The sequence below is a fragment of the Drosophila hydei genome, unplaced genomic scaffold (assembly GCF_003285905.1).
Source record: "Drosophila hydei strain 15085-1641.00,03,60 unplaced genomic scaffold, DhydRS2 tig00000152-arrow-arrow-pilon, whole genome shotgun sequence".
Taxonomy (NCBI): domain Eukaryota; kingdom Metazoa; phylum Arthropoda; class Insecta; order Diptera; family Drosophilidae; genus Drosophila; species Drosophila hydei.
The window spans coordinates 40357-56293 of NW_022045679.1; the positions used below are offsets into that span (position 1 = coordinate 40357).

The 15937-nt window shown below is 44.3% G+C and overlaps 1 protein-coding gene across 1 annotated transcript; it reads right to left on the minus strand.

Annotated features, from left to right (window-relative positions):
- Positions 1-320: 320 nt before the first annotated feature.
- On the minus strand, positions 321-15381 carry LOC115482938 (apolipophorins-like). Its single transcript, XM_030223308.1, is given in 30 exon segments — positions 321-483; positions 544-1234; positions 1293-1493; positions 1558-2117; positions 2176-2274; positions 2342-2511; positions 2575-4840; positions 4948-5566; positions 5628-6643; positions 6645-7172; positions 7238-7396; positions 7467-9435; positions 9496-9854; positions 9909-10119; positions 10180-10523; positions 10615-11006; positions 11009-11101; positions 11104-11175; positions 11178-11984; positions 11987-12238; positions 12241-12312; positions 12370-12706; positions 12708-13203; positions 13261-13475; positions 13477-13498; positions 13562-13728; positions 13852-13866; positions 13868-14556; positions 14559-14603; positions 15303-15381. Coding segments are annotated over 30 exon segments (12993 nt in total). The 5' UTR covers positions 15379-15381; the 3' UTR covers positions 321-432.
- Positions 15382-15937: the final 556 nt, after the last annotated feature.

The window sequence follows — 15937 nt, forward strand, 5'->3', positions numbered from 1 at the left end:
TGTTGCCCCGCGGGCATGGGCACTGCTGCTGCTGCTGCTGCTGCAGGGAACATAAAAAACTGGTTAACCATGACGTAATTTGAGCCAGAAATACTAATCATTGGGCTGCCTAACGTAGAATTATGCACTCAAGTCGGCACGTTGAGGAACTGTAAATAAAGTTCAGTCAGGAAATGTTTTAATGAACTGCAATTTTACCCACTAACACAAAAGGGGAAAACAAAACTCCTCAAATGTAGGTTAGCGTCAAAGCGAAGTGTATATAGCTGCACGAAGACCGCGTATTCCACGTATTGCCATTATTATATTACCTTTTCTATTTTCGACATTATGTTATTTATTTTTACAAAATATTGTTTAGTTATTTGACAAAAACTTTACATCGTTTAACTAATTAACTAATCGAATACAAACTTAATTAAATGTGTTCGCTTATGTCTCTTTATCTATCTCGTCTTCCCACTCCCAGTCGTCGAAAACGTCCTTAAAAGAGAAAAACAGTTTGGGAATCAAGTTCCTTTAGTGAATGCAAAGACCACTTACGTAATCATCCAGATTGCCCTTATCCTCAGGCAACTCCTGTGGCGAACAGGCTACATACGCCACGCCCGAATTGTGGCCGGAGCACTCACAGGTTTGTGCATCAATGGGCTTGGCACTCTGTGCAACACGCTTGGCAAAAATAGTGGCAAATCGCATAATCGGATACTTGCGCTCCGGCGCCAATTTGCGTGCACTAAATACCGATCCGTTTGTCTCCAGCGCAAGTGATGTGCAAATGCCTAAGTTGCTCTTGGGTATGTGCACCTGGCTGCGCGTCTCCTCATCGCCCTCGGGGAAACGTTTCGAGTAGACCAGCTTTTTGTCCAAGCCAAAGAAGTGACGCAGTTTCTTGGTGCGCTCAAAATCAAACTCGGTGTCCGCCAAAATATGCAAATTAACGCTCTCCTCCAGCATGAACTGCAATATGGAGGTGTAATCGAAGCGCATGTCCTTCGGCGAGCAGCTGCTGCACGAGAGCAAAATGAAGGTCTTCGATACACCTGGCCGGAAGTTCAGACGCGATGCCGTTGAAATGGCAAGCAGGATATCCTTGCTGGTGCCATTTCCTGTGTTGATATGCGCAAAGTATTCCGCCAGTTGATCGGGCTTGGATGTAAACACATTACGCTCGTAGATAATGCTGCGCGGCTTATCGTAAGGCTCAACGCCACCAAAGGCCACAACCGCATAGCTAGAAGGGAAACAGAATTAAACGATAAACTAGAGAAGCCCCGGGAAATATTGCTCACCGATTGTTGGTTATCTTAGCAGCCTGCAGTTGCTCCTCAATGCTGGCCACGACACTCATAATGCTCTTGGTCTCCTTGAGGTTCTGATTACAAGACTTAGCCTCCACTATGAATACCACATCGCTGCTGCGCGGTATATCCGCACCACTGAGCTCTATAAACTTGCCCTCCGGCACATACGAACCATTTGCCAGCTGGCAGCTGTTAAATAATTTGCAAATGTTTAGCGTGAGCGGATTGTCTGAGGTATCAGCTCTGCACTTACAACACACACTGATCCGGCACACGCATGGGCACCTTGAACGTGGTACAAGTCTCGATGTAGGCTAGCGCAGCAGCACAGGCACCCTTTATAGCTGGATGACCCGGGCGTATGGGCTGTGATTTCATGCCCAGATCCAGGCACATCTCGTAGAAAGGCGCCGAATCGACGACAGCACTGCAAGCAGACAAAATGCCCGAACGGAAGAACCTGTTGCATATCTGCAACACTTCTGGACTTCTGGGCAACGGTTTGACAAACTGTGTCTGCTGGCAACGCTGCAGACTCCAGGAATCGGTGAACTGTTGTGTTTGTGCCGTTATCAAGCCATTGGACATTGTGTACTCATCGTAGGGTTCATTATTGAGCGTGCCCAGCAATCCAGCTGTCTTGGCAAAGTACCAGCCGCTCACCTCAAACCAGCAGAGATCAAACTGAACATTGCAGTGCAGACTGAACTGTGTATCCGAGATGATGGACAGAATATCTAACTCACGATAAATGTTAACAGCGCCCAGCTTCAGAGGTAATATGGGCTGGGGATTGCCATTGATGCTAATGTGCTGGGGGCATACAAATTATTCAAAGAATTGAACAGAATCTATAAAATGTTCTACTTACATCAGTGCCAAGATCTATTTCAATAAGCTCTCCATTTGCAATGAAGCTCAGCTTGCGCGTAGGCAAATCTCCTGCTTCGCGGCCATTCAGGGGCTGGGCCTAAAGAGAAATACAATTGTACGATATTATCTGTCAGGGCAAAAGAATTGAGCAAGTCTCTTCTTACCGCTGGCTCAAGCAACAGCGTGAAGTTACGCTTGAAGAAGTCGTGTGCCAACAGATAGCTGCAACGTCCATTGCGTCCACCATTTTGCAGCTGTTCGTAATTCAAATTGAGGCCCACAAAACGCTGGTCAAAGGTCATATAGTGACGTGAATCGATGAGTAAAGCACGTGCTGAAAATTTGTAATGTAAACTTTATAATACAACTCTCAGCCAATCTGCTACGCTTTACATACAATAGTAGGGAGGCAGCCAGGTCTTCGGATCCAGATGGGTTCTCATATTGTACAGCTTCATGATGATCGAGGAGTTGGTTTCGCTGAGGAAGCTGTTCACCTTGGACAGCATTTTATATTCGGGTATCTCCTCAAATTTGGGGGTTTCATTGAATGCATGCCAGGACATGGGCAGCTTCTGTTCCAGATCAATGATGCCCACCTCCGGATCAAAGATGAACTTCGTCTTGGCCTCCCTGTACATGTCCGCCGTTTCCAGAGCATTCAGCGCATAGTTTCGGAACTTGTTGCGCAACAGTCCATACAGTTGATGGATGCGATACTCCAGCTGCAGCTCATCGGCTATCCATTCCAACTTGGCTACAATTTCGTTGTACTTTTGCACCACGACCTGCACTTGTTCGATCTTTTGTAGCTCCTTGATCTCCTGCCAGATTTCCGTAAGTACCTCATGTAGCTCAGCTCCAAATGGCACCAGCTTGAAATACTTCTCCTTGATGAAGTTCCATGCCAGCGTCGAATACTTTTTAATATTCGTAATAGCATCATTCGCCTGGATATCCCTGTACAGGCGTTCCGCATCGGCAGTAAAGCTGGACATTTTATTGAAATAGGGCGATTCAGCTAGTTCGTTGGTCCGTTTGTATATGAAGTCAAACACCTCCTTGCTCAGATCCCAGAGTGTGGTCTCTATAAAGCTGATGATCTTGAACATGTGCGGCTCGAGGCGCTTGAGTACACTCAGCCAATAGGTCTCCGCCAGACGCCAGAATTTATTCCACAAATTCTCAATGTATTTTATGAACTTGATGTGCAGCTCCTTGACGAACTTATCATACTTCTCTATGCCCTTTCCCATGAGCGTCGATATGTAGGTTAGACTTTCGCCATGGAAAAAGCGAGTGATGGCATCTAAAACATTGTTGTAGGTCGTTTTAATGGTTTCTATGAGCCAGACAATGCTATTGCGCAGCGCCTTGCCCGAATCACCCATGGCATGCCACAGCTCCGAGAATATCTTTGGCACCGACTCGATGTGATCCCTGATAGCCAGCTCGTCCAATATGGTCAGCGTAAAGTTGACCACATTTTTGATATAGAAATCATTTGCCTCGTACGACTGATTGACAAAAAGCCGCAAATCGTTAAGATCTTCCTCCAATACGCTCAGCTGGCTAATATCGTCAATAAAGTTTTTGTTGTATTCCTTGGCTGTACCCCAGATGACGCCCATCGATTCCACTGACTCGGTGTATAGAGATTTGATCCAGAAATCAATGCCATCCGAGAAGGAGGTGTAAAGCGAATTACTCATGCTTTCGATTTTCTCCCGCAATTCGTCCCTAATGCTGGGACGCCAATGGAAGCGTCCTGTGATCAGGCGAGAATGGTTCATCTTCAGATAAGAGCTCACATCAATGATGCGTATTTCCTCATAATTGCGCCAAATGTCCAGATAACCACTACGAGTATCGGGTATATAGCCCACCATTTGCAAATTCTGGCTGGCGTCCTCAGTCAGATTGAAATCCATGCGTGCAGTGCGATCCACTAGATTTACATAGACATAGCCCGTGTGATTGGTGTCGGGTGTGTCCCAAATAGTTGCATTCAGGCCGTATACCGGATACTCTACAGTTGGCACTAGCCAAAGACGCACGGCGTGGTAGGGCGAGCGACGCTCGTACTCCAGCTCACGTTTATTCAGATCCACCAGAGCCAAAAACTTGCCATACAAGGGTGAATAGTCGCGTTTGTAGTGAGCTGTTGACTCCGTCTTATAGTACGAAGGCCGCGCCACCAGCGTACCATTCATCTCAACGTCCAGTTCCGATGCCGGATGATAGCCATAGATCTTCAACGTATAGTTCGTGTATCCCTTTTCATTGTACAAATCGCGCAGGTGAGCGCCAAGCGTAATCAACTGTGCGGGATCCTTAGAATAGTCAATGGTCAAATGAGTTTTAAGTAGATCCTGCAAGCCACGGTAATACGTGGCCTTGCAATTGATGTCCTTCTCGAGGTACGGATGAGCCACCGTCCAGCTAAATGTTTGATGATCCCGCTCGCCCCTATGCAATGGTTCAGCTCTCCATTGGAAGTTGCTGCGGATCTTCCTGGACTCTTCGTGAGCACCAGTACCAGCCCATTTCAAACGCAGATCAGCATTGAATTGCTTATCGGTCAGATAATACCAGCCAGCGGAGGAAAGATTGCGTTTCGGATAGAAGAGTTCCAGTGCGTAACGCTGAGATTCATTGCCGTTCTAAAATAATACAAAGAGATTAGCCAAAAATCAAATATAATGCCAATATGGAAATCAATTATATTTTAAATAGGGTTCCACACATCCTAAGCTAAGTATTTGCTCACCGTGCTAAAATTGCCCAATTCCAAGTTATAGCCTATCCAGGCTGTCTCCGATAGCTCGATCTTGGCATGCTGCTTGACCACATGTGGATTGACATTCTCGTACCGGGTGGTCAAGATAACGGCACGATTTGGATGTACGGCCACCACCTTGAATTCCTGAGCAGTGGCAGTGGTCAACGCATGCAGCTCTCCCGTTAGATTGAAATTCTTTGTGTTGCGCAGCTCGAAGACCTCAATGTGCTTGATGTCCTTCGGTGCACCTGCATTGCGGATATCCCTCGTGCTAACGTAGTGTATGCCCAGCGGCTTCATATCGTTCTCCAGTGTTATATCAGTTGTGTCCTTGTAGAAGGGATGCTTCTTCACCTCCACACGCTTGTACTTGCCATCCAATATTTGTTGCGTATTGTAGACAACCTTTAGATTGCCCGAATCCAGGTTGGCACGTTCCTGCAGACCGTAAACTATGTCCGCCCGATGTCTCGTGGTCAATGGTACTTCAATTTCGATGTTGCCATTTAAATTGTGATTGGTGCTATCGCTGTCATAGTTGCTCTTCAACTTAAAGAAGGCGCTGTCCTTGGGCCAGTTGCAGCGCACGTAGCGATAGCTTTGTCCACTGTGTGAAAGATTCAGGATTAGTTTTGATATATAGTTAAAGCACATTTCTTTTATTTTACCTCTTTGTTGTGAATTCAAAATCTGTTTTGAACCAAGATATATTGAGGAAAGGCGTGGTTGAGTTGATTACACCATGCATGTTGGTCAGTGAACTGAAGGACACATCCAAATCGGTTATGCGACGACTTGCTGGGTAATCCAAGGCACAGACCAAGTTGAGATATTCCGCATTGGACTTGTCGTAGTGGCCGCTCAGTCCGAATGTGTGTTCTCCCTTGAACTGGGGCGTTGTCAACTTCGCTTGGAATTCTCGGCGATAATTTTGCTTTTGCAACAAGGTGAAGTCGCCTTCGATGACCGACATATCCTTCTTTTCGCCCCAACCCACATGAGCCACACCCTGGAGAGATTTCGTATCGTTGTGATAGCTGAAATGCGTTGAAAGCTTGCGTTGTGCCTCCAATGCTTCATAGCCGCCCTGAATGTAGAATTCTGGAGCGTTTAGCTGTTTGCTAATAATATTGCCGCGATAGCTGCCGCTCAGCTTGTGGATATCGCCCACAGGCAATGGCAGCTGGGTGAGCACAGCGAATTGGAGGTCATCGGACGACTTGTATTGCAAGCTGCCGTTCACATCCAGATTCCATTTAGAATCGACACTTAGACGGCCACCTGATTGCAGTTGCAGGAATGTCTTGCCCGGATTCAAGTATTTTGCGCTGGCGTGCACGATGCGCGGCTGTGATTTGGGACGTTCCATATAGCTCTCCAGCACTAGCTGCATATTCTCGGCCAGTATCCAGGACCACACGCAACTGCCGCGTCCAATATACTTGCCAATTTGATACTCGCCGACGATCTTGCCGCCATCGTTTCGTACACCCACTTCGGAGTGCAGATGCACTGAATCAATGCCCAACTGCTTCCATGGTGTCTGCAGGTTCACATCACCCACCAGGCGACCCTGTTCCACGGCCTTCAGATTGCCATAGAAATTGATACGAGCGATTTCCGGTTCTGTGCTCTCAACCAACACAGAGAAGTCCATGGGTCCATTTCTATCGCTGACGCTATAATCCACCAGATATCTGACACATCTTGCCATCTTCGATGGCGCTAAAGGAGAACCGAATTTTCTTCGGCCCCGCCTCATTGATGTTCAGCTCAATGACGCCATCGCGACCGCCTGACTTGGGCTGAACACGCAGTGTGACATCGATTGGCAAGGTATCTTTCATGCGAACCACACCTCGCACGTCATAGGTGGCCATATTGCGATACAGGTTTCCCATCACATCGTAGCGTTGCGGATCTTGTGGATTGCGAACAATGCTGCCGTGCATGGAGATGTTTCTGTAGTTCTTCAACGGTGTCCACACTTCCACATTGAACACATCCTGTTTCTTATTGGCCCGCGTGCCGTATGCAATGCTCTGACCATCTCGACTGAGGAAGTTCAGATCGAAGTTTAACTGAGGACTGGGCCCCTTTGTGGCACTAATTGAAGTGGAGGCCAGTTGCAGTGGCAGCATTGTAGTATGCACCTTGCCATTGACATTGACATAATAAGCAGGATCTGTATGCCAATCCGATTCGATTTGCAGCTAAAGAGAATCGTTATATGAGTGAATGAACAACTATATTGATCCAACCTGGTCGATCGACTTACCTTGTTAACCACGCCATTGTCGGTGACTTCAAAGCGTATGTCGATAATATTGTCCACTGCAGAAAAGTCCTTTTTGAAGTAGGCATTGCAGGCGTAGTGCGGTATAACGTTCGTTTCGAGCAGAATGCCAATAGATGTTTCCAGGAAATTGTCTTCATTCTAAACACAAAATAATTTATATATAATAATTTATATAATTTATAAGATCAAGAGGAAAAGCAGTTCCCACCTCCACAGCAGCGGCCATAGACAGATGTGTGTGTGCTGTAATCGAGGTAATGTTACCCTTGTAGGCATTGTCATCCAGCTCGATCTTGCCATATATATTAATTTCGGGCAGCTGCTTGTAGGGCGTAATTAGCTTCAGTTCGACATTGTAAGCCTTGGGCCTGACATTATCCACCACTTTGGTGTAGTTAACCTCGAAGCCCATTTGCTGCACCTTAGCTTTGTCATCGTTTATCATGAAGAACACGCGCTGATAGAAGGCATTGAAATTCAAATCAATGTGATACTCCACCACAGATTTGAAGTCCTTGGCTATGTCGAAGGGTGTGGTCACGGTTAGAACGTTGAGCACATTAATATAGTCGGGGAAGTACAGACGATCCCTGAACTCTACGCGGCCTTGGGGTAGATGCACATTGCCCAGTATAAAGTAGAAGTCCATGTTTTCTTGCATATCCACCTCGCCAAGTATGGTGGGCCAGACTAGCGTGTCCACCTCGAAATTAACCAAGTAGGAGAGGTAATCTTCCTCTTCCTCTGCCTCGGCTTCTTCGTCAACCGGTATTTTTGGTGGTTGGAAGTCATCATCAAAGTGCAAATCTAACAACATCTTTTGATTGCTCAACTGATTGACCAGCTTCGGCTTGGGTTGGCCATTGATCTTGACGCCCAGCTTATAGTGGGAGAGCTTTCCATGCAGCTTGAATATAAAATTCTCCCGCTTAAGCACCTGTGCAATGAAGCCATTCTCCTCGAACCCAGCCAAAGGTGTGAAAACGAAATACGAGTATTCAAAGTCTGTCATATTTTTCATATGCCAAACGCCAGTGAAGCCCAACGTTGAATTGTTCCATATGCCGCGCATGTCCACACGCTCCGTATTAACCTGACCGAACACGGCCGCTTGCTGGAAGCTTTCAATGGGCGTAGCCACGCTGAGCTTAACATCAAAGTCAAGTAAATTCTTGATATCCGCCAGCGCCTCGATACCCAACGCAGCAGTTGGTGCACGCACCTCTGCCACAGCGTGTCGCTTCTTCTCATTCAAGCCGAAACGTCCGTGAATAGTGCGGAACTTCTCCAAGGGCGTTGTGATATTTATTATTAGCATATTATCCGTGAACTTCCGCACATAGCCGTCCATCGTGAGTGTAAATTCGCGTACATCAAACTCCAAAGAGGCTGCACCTTGCACTTCACGCTTGTTGTTTAACATAAACATGGCTGCCAGCCCGCCCTTCCGATATCCTTCGAATGGACTGACCAGGGCGACAGTGCCCGAAATATTCTGATAACGTTGATTGCGAATTACATCCCAGATGGATTTAACACTGTAGGTGTTAAAGGTATCGTTTTGTCCCTTGTAGCTAAGATAAAGATCTGTATCGATTTTCTTTGGATCCTGCCAGTGCGCAACCTTCACATTAATGGTGGGTATGTCTTTGATGGTGCTGTTGATGCCAAATCGCACATCAAAGCTAACCAACTGATCGTGTATATCGTAATCGCTCTTATAGCCCAGTTGCAACTTTTGATCTTCTGCCCACGATAGCGTTGAGTTGATCAATATCAGATTTTGCACATTGTAGACTCCAGCTGTCAGTGTATTCGTACGCCAGCCGTCGAAAGGTGTATTGACCTCTGCATGCAACCAATTGTGAAGGTCCTTGCCGGGCATAATGCCTGCGTTATAGCTGAACTCAATGGCCTCTGTGATGCTCCAGGAGGCCTGAGCCTTGCCATAGTATGTGGGGCCACCCGTATATGTGCTGAAGCCACAGTTTATTGTGCGTTCCGGATAGGTTATCATCACATTGCCGTCGTAATGTTTATTACCCGGATTATTGTACTCCATGAGCAGGCCCAAGCGTTCTGAGGGATCGCGATTGGCATCCCATTTCAGATCCAGCGAAAGCTCCTTGCGTTTGTCAATGTTAAGGAGACCCAATTTAATGTGTATATCCCGAAGTCTAAGCAAATTTTAATTAATGAACGTTTAAATTGAATGTAGATTTAAGCACTGAACTTACTTGTCCATGTGTATCTCCACCTGTAATAGCTTGGGCTGCTCTGACAGCAATTTCGAATTGATCCAGTAATCCTTTTCTTTAATCTTTAGACGCACCTCGGCATTGGAATTGCGATTGTGCGCATTGGATGCATATTGTACAGTCAGTCCATAGGGATCCTTGCCGTGTTTGCTCTGCACATCGAAGAAGATCAGCAGCTGATTGCGTCTGTACACCATGTTCACTGAGGTCGTCTCAAACGACGGACTTTCCACGATCAATTTCAAATGAAGCAGCGCCTGCAAACGCGAACTACGATCCTTGTAGTTGCCCTTGACAGCTATCGAGTGCCCCGTAAACCAAGAACCATTGATAAACACCTAAAAAATAAGAGATATAGAGTCAAAGTATAATGTTGCCAATATTTTACTAACCATATAATCCTTGGGCGCTTTTTCGTTGACTTTCACACTAGCCGTGCAGGAATTGAAATCGGGCACAGACACATTCATATACGCATCAATGGCAAAGAGGCTGCGACGTGGCAGATGTACGGAGAAGAGGCCAGTTACTTCCTTTTCGGGCGCATACTTCAGGCCCACAATGACATTGTGCTCGGTGCCATTTTTACTGCGTTCCTCATGCCTACGAAATACAGAAGATATATGAAAAGTTCGCAGCGTATAGCCAAAAAAATGTACGCACTTAACCAATATGCGATAGTCGATGTTTGTTTTGGGCAGCTTCAACTCCAAGCTGGCACGCGTTCGTGAGCCTTCAATTGTAATATTCTCTGAGCTGGAGCGTGCAAAAATAACTCTAATCATGCTGGTGTAGTTAGGATTGACATAGTCGGGCGCATTGTTGTAAGTTAAGAAGCCTTCGGTATGTCCTTGCAGGCTCAGCCAGGTAGCATTTGAGGCAAAGTTAAGCTTTGGATATGCTGTGGTGCGTAGCTTCACATTTCCACGATACTCTGTCTTCGACTTATCGCCGTTGTTGACTAGACGTCCAGCAAAGTTGATGGTTTCGATCTTGGAGGCTTGGAACTACAAAAGGAATTGGTGGTTAGTATTACGAAGGCAGTTCCTAAAAGGTAATTAAGCTCTTCCTGTTGCGGGTTCCTTCAGACGCACTTACCCTATAGTTCACAGTCATATTCGTTGAGGTCGTCACCTCGCTTTGCACAATGTTACCGCTGACCAGAGCTTGCAGCTTCTTTGTCTCAAAGGAGAGATCAATGTCGTGCTGCTTGATGCCATTCTTCTCATTGATCTTGATGGAGCCGACCAGGCCCGTTATGTTCACACCATTGATGGTCAAAAGCATGCGTGGCTTATAGATCCAGGCAGTAAAGTCTTGATAGCGTCGCAGCTCCATGCCAAGATCCAGTGAGCGATTGCCATTAGTGTCCAGATAGACATCGAGACGTCTGTAATCTGGATTGCTATTATATCTGCATCCAGCAGATGCGTGGTTTTTGCCATTGACAAAGGCAACAGATGCATTTAGGGCATGTGGTACACTTGTTAATTAGCCACTAGAATGCGAGGAATTTGGGAGCCAGGCGTGCTGAATACCAACGTAATGTTATTGTCGTCGTCCTGCTGATCCCAGTTGTATTCAATACATATTTTTTGGCCGTCAAATCGGACTTTTTGAGTATAACACTAAAGTTGAGCGGTCCCGCCAACAATAACTGGGCAAAGCTTCTGTTGTATTGCTCAGATCTGGTACACTGTAGTGAGAGCACATTTGCAGTCCAATTGCTTTGTCCAGCACGGGCCAGGTGCATGTGGTATTGGAGCTGCGTTTCGCGATGCCCGCCTGTGGCATCTCTTGATCACGCTTAACCACCAGCAGCTCAGAGCGTGCACTGAAGATTTCATTCTTATCCTGCGGCAGGTTGAAAGAAAAGGAAACAAGATTTCGGCCGCGCATCTTCAGATTGGCCTCCACCTCCGAGTTGGAGTACAAATTGCTCTTGACCTTGATGCCTGACTGGCCCCAGAACATGTCCGTTTGCATTGTGGTTATCACATCCACAGAGACAGAGGGCTTGAAGTGACCCTGGACATCGAAATGCCAATCAACGTCCAATTTATCCAAATTACCCGATATGCTCAAATCAATAGAAGAGGCACCAAATGCATGTATAGCCAGAGGCATGCCCACCGCTAACGGAACGGTATATGAGGCATCGAGAAATACGCGCGATTTTCTGTAATTGAGGGTCTTGCCGGAGAGTACTTTTTGCGCCTGATAGAACGGATTGAACTCCGTAATTAGCTTCGCCACTTCCGACATGGACTCGATGTTATAGTAGCGCAGATCGTTGCCGAAAACGCGCAGCCCAAATTGTGCTCGCGGATTGTTGTAGTCGTACTTCAGCTTATAGCCCAATTGGTCAACATTGCGCACAATGCCCTGTTTTCGTGCCGTTGCAGTAGCATCTGCATCGCGTTTTGATCGAGGAGCATCAGCAATTTCATCTTCGAAATTGTAGTCACATCTTCTACGGACTCTGAGCTTTGTGCTGCCTTACGCTTAAGCCGCAAACTATCCAAATTGAGCAGATTATCTAAAGTATCATCATCCTCGGCGCTCTCATTGCCCAGCCAGCGATTTAGAAAGGCGAGCTTCTTGCGCAGCAGTTTACCATTCAACGGGCCTTGCGGGCCAAAGGCATTTGCAACTAACTCCTCGAAGCCTTCGGCACGTGCGCTAAACTCAAAGAAGTTAACAGATTGGCCAAACAGATCGCGGTAAAATTGACACTGGCCATTCGAGGTAGATAGGAATCGATGCCGAATATGAGATTTGCATCGGTTGTGGTGCCTAAAAATATGGATAAATTAAATATTGATTGAATACGATTAGAGCACATTCGCTTACCAAAATTGTACTCATCAAAGAACAGGCTGTGCTCATAGTTTCGGGAGAACTTGCGTATATCCATCTTAAACTTGTCAGCAAGCTCATCGTTTAGGAGCAAGCCCTGCGCTTCAATACGCACCGGTGAATTGGATTTGGCCAAATTGGTGAGATGTGACCAAACGAATGAGCCAACTTGATTAATTTGCTCATTATCCAGTATGGATTTGATGGAGCCAATAGATATATAATCCGGACAACGCATCGTCTGCAGATAGCTGTAGATACGCAGCTCTGAATTGAACATGTAGTCGGCATACTTATCCATGAAATAGCTGCGATACTTGAAGCAGTCGACGGCGCCTGAAGGCAAGTATGCTCTGCAAGCGTATGTCTACTGGTACCCCATTATTGTCAATGATCAACTGCAATTGCTCTGCAAATCCAGGGGATATAACTCCAATATTTCCGAGACCCTTCAACAGTATAATTAAACGTTCGCGTTGCTTGCGATCACCGCGATATCTCTTGAATTGGCTAAGGAACTCGGTTTCCAGCAGATTGATAATTTGTGCCACCTTGAGATCCTCGTCGCAATTATCGTGATGTTTGCAATAGCTGTGCACCACAGCTGTTGCACCCAGTGTATACTCCGGATCCAGTTTGTTTCTAGCATAGTCGAGTATGGTATAAAAGGTTTCCAATGTCTCTTCGTCCGGTCGCGTGATAAATGATAGCGAGCTCATCCAGCTGTGCGCCATCTCCTTAGTTAATTTCTCATTTACTATTTGATCGCGCATTACTTGATACGATGCAGTACTTCCAATATAGGGCAGAGACTCCAGTACGTGTTTTCTGTAATCAATAAATCAATTAGAGTCTGATCTTACTGTGTTTTTGGGTGCTACTTACTTGCCCTGATCGCAAATGCTCGCTGAACGCTCCAGCAGCACAGTCAACGTTTTATAGTCCAGACTCTTCGACGTTTGCAGAAAGTTTGTGAAAACATCTATAAACTCGCGTTGAATGTTAGGAAAGCCCACAACGCACATTTGCATTAGATGGTCGCGTGCCGCTTTGATCTCATCATGGCTGGGCTTCACAGGTGGTGTGTGATCGAAGATCAAACGCAGAACGCCGCTCAACAAAACTCGACATCTATGAATTGAAGAAAATAGTTGAGATTACATTTAAAAATTTGTATACAACACACAACTTACTCTTATCCAGAAATTCGCTTAAGCCGTAAGAGTCTTCACTACTCAGCCGCAGTGAGCTTCGTGTCGTGGTCAATGCGCCAGAGCTGCCATTCGAAAAGGGCACCAACAAATGGCTCTCCAAGCAGTTGATATCGCGGTAAACGCTGTTATCAATGGTCAACTGAAATTAATAGATAAAAACATGATTAAATAAGACCTTTCTTTGCGATTCTCATGATTCATTTAGCTTATAGTGTTATTAACAAATTTGTTTTTCTACATTTGAATATTTTTATATACTTACATTACAATAGCTCTGTGGAATTCAGTATGGGCCATATGGTTTTATCGTCTCGGAATGTGTACGGCGTAGTTTGCAGCACCGAGTGGGTAGCATAGCGTCGCCGACATGTGGATATATCCTTTGTCTTACGTATGGTTACATAGACGTCGTCGGTGGACTCCAATGAATATTGTACCTGACATTCGCCCGATATATCCGTTTCGGTGGTATTGAAGTCCACATCGAAACGTAACATGGTATTTTGAAAGCTTGACAGGATGCCCTTCTTAAAGTTGAGCACCCAAGGCGATTCATCATCGGTGGGACACACTTCGCTTATGAGACCATCGTGGAAGGCGAAGCGCAACAGATTCCTGCTTAGATCAACAGACAATTCACTGCTCTTGGGATGTAGATGTTCAAACTCGTTTGACGCATGTTCATCGGACGAGGACTCGGCGCTCAAGTTGTCATAGTAGTCGTAAACATCTTTGGCAGGTTTCTCCTCCGTGGCGCCACTCTCATTGCTCGCCTCCTGCAGCGAATCATACAGATTAACTGTATTGATACGTAGGTAGCCTTCGCAGTCCTTAGGGAAGAATATCTCCAGATTCGCTTTCAAATATAGATCGGAGCTGTTGTCGCCGGATCCGGCAAATTCCGTGCGCACGGAAACCGTATAGTCATATTTATAGAGCTTTTCTCCATAGCCAAATTTCGGATTATCGTCTCACATTGGGGGCGACCACAGATTCGCGGATCCTTAAGGGGATCTATGAGTGACAGATCAAATATATTTTTGAAATATTTGCAAATTTTGTAATGTTAATATAAAATAGTTATGATATTAATGTTTAATAGTTATTTATTTGATTTAATTTAATTACTTACATTTATTACTGTAAATAAATAATAAATTGTAAATATCTTTAATCGATATATTAAAATACCTCATATTATTTGAAAACTGTTATCAAATAATATAACATTACTTAAATGTAATAAGTTATACAAAATAATAAAATTTAAATTTTTTGACGAGTCATTTATTAAATAAATTGACTTGTACAAATAAATTTATGTACTTAAAAAAAAATATTTTTTATAATTAGTTTAATTTTAATTTGCAGTAATTACGAATAGCTTACTTAAATGTGATTACTAGATATTTATGCATATATATTTTGATTGAGAGTTAGAGTAATTCAAACTATTTAACATTTATTTTGATAATTCGGATCGTTATTTATTAAATTTGTTACTTGAAATAATTAAATGTATAAAATTAGATATTTGAATTAATCGTTATTTATTTTGAGTGATATTTCATGTAATTTTAATTAACTTCATTTTAATTTTAATTGTAAATATAATTTTATTTTCTCAATTATTTTAATTAACAAAATGTAATTAGCTACATTTTATTAATTTTTTAAGCTATTGCCTTTTTATATTAATAAATTCATACTTACTTTCTCTTGCTGCTTGACTTTCTGCTATGATCAGCAACAGCAGCCATATAGCCGTCATGTAATTGGTTGCGCCCATTATGGGCGTGGCTGGTTGTGTACCAACGTTGCCTTAAGCTCTATATATTGGCGAAATGCTTAGCACGCACATGGGACAGCTGCAGTAAAATTGTAATCTGCAAGGCAAACAAATTTTATTAACATAAATATTAAAATATTGAAATATTGACAGACTTTGGCTATGTATGTGATTATTTCAATTAAAATTTGATTTACAATGCAAATTGCATTTGTGCATAATAAAATTTGCGGTTTGTTCTTTGGCTTTTACAACTGATTGACCCCTTCACACGAACAAATCGAATTTCTCATTGTAAAGTTCATTAGGTAAAATGAAGATTTTGACTTCATTTAATTATTTAGATTGTTCAACTGGAAGGGGCAATCAACATTGCTGGAAGCATGTCTTGTGCAACGCATTCATAATTGGAAAAGCGGTTATTTTATTTCAAATAATTTTGCAAAATTATTTATGCGCTTTCACACTTGTTGGTTAAGCAGTTCGTTTCCTTTGAAGCTCAACATATGCATGTGGGCGTAGCAGAAAGAGACGCCCACTATTAAACAACCCTTTGCGT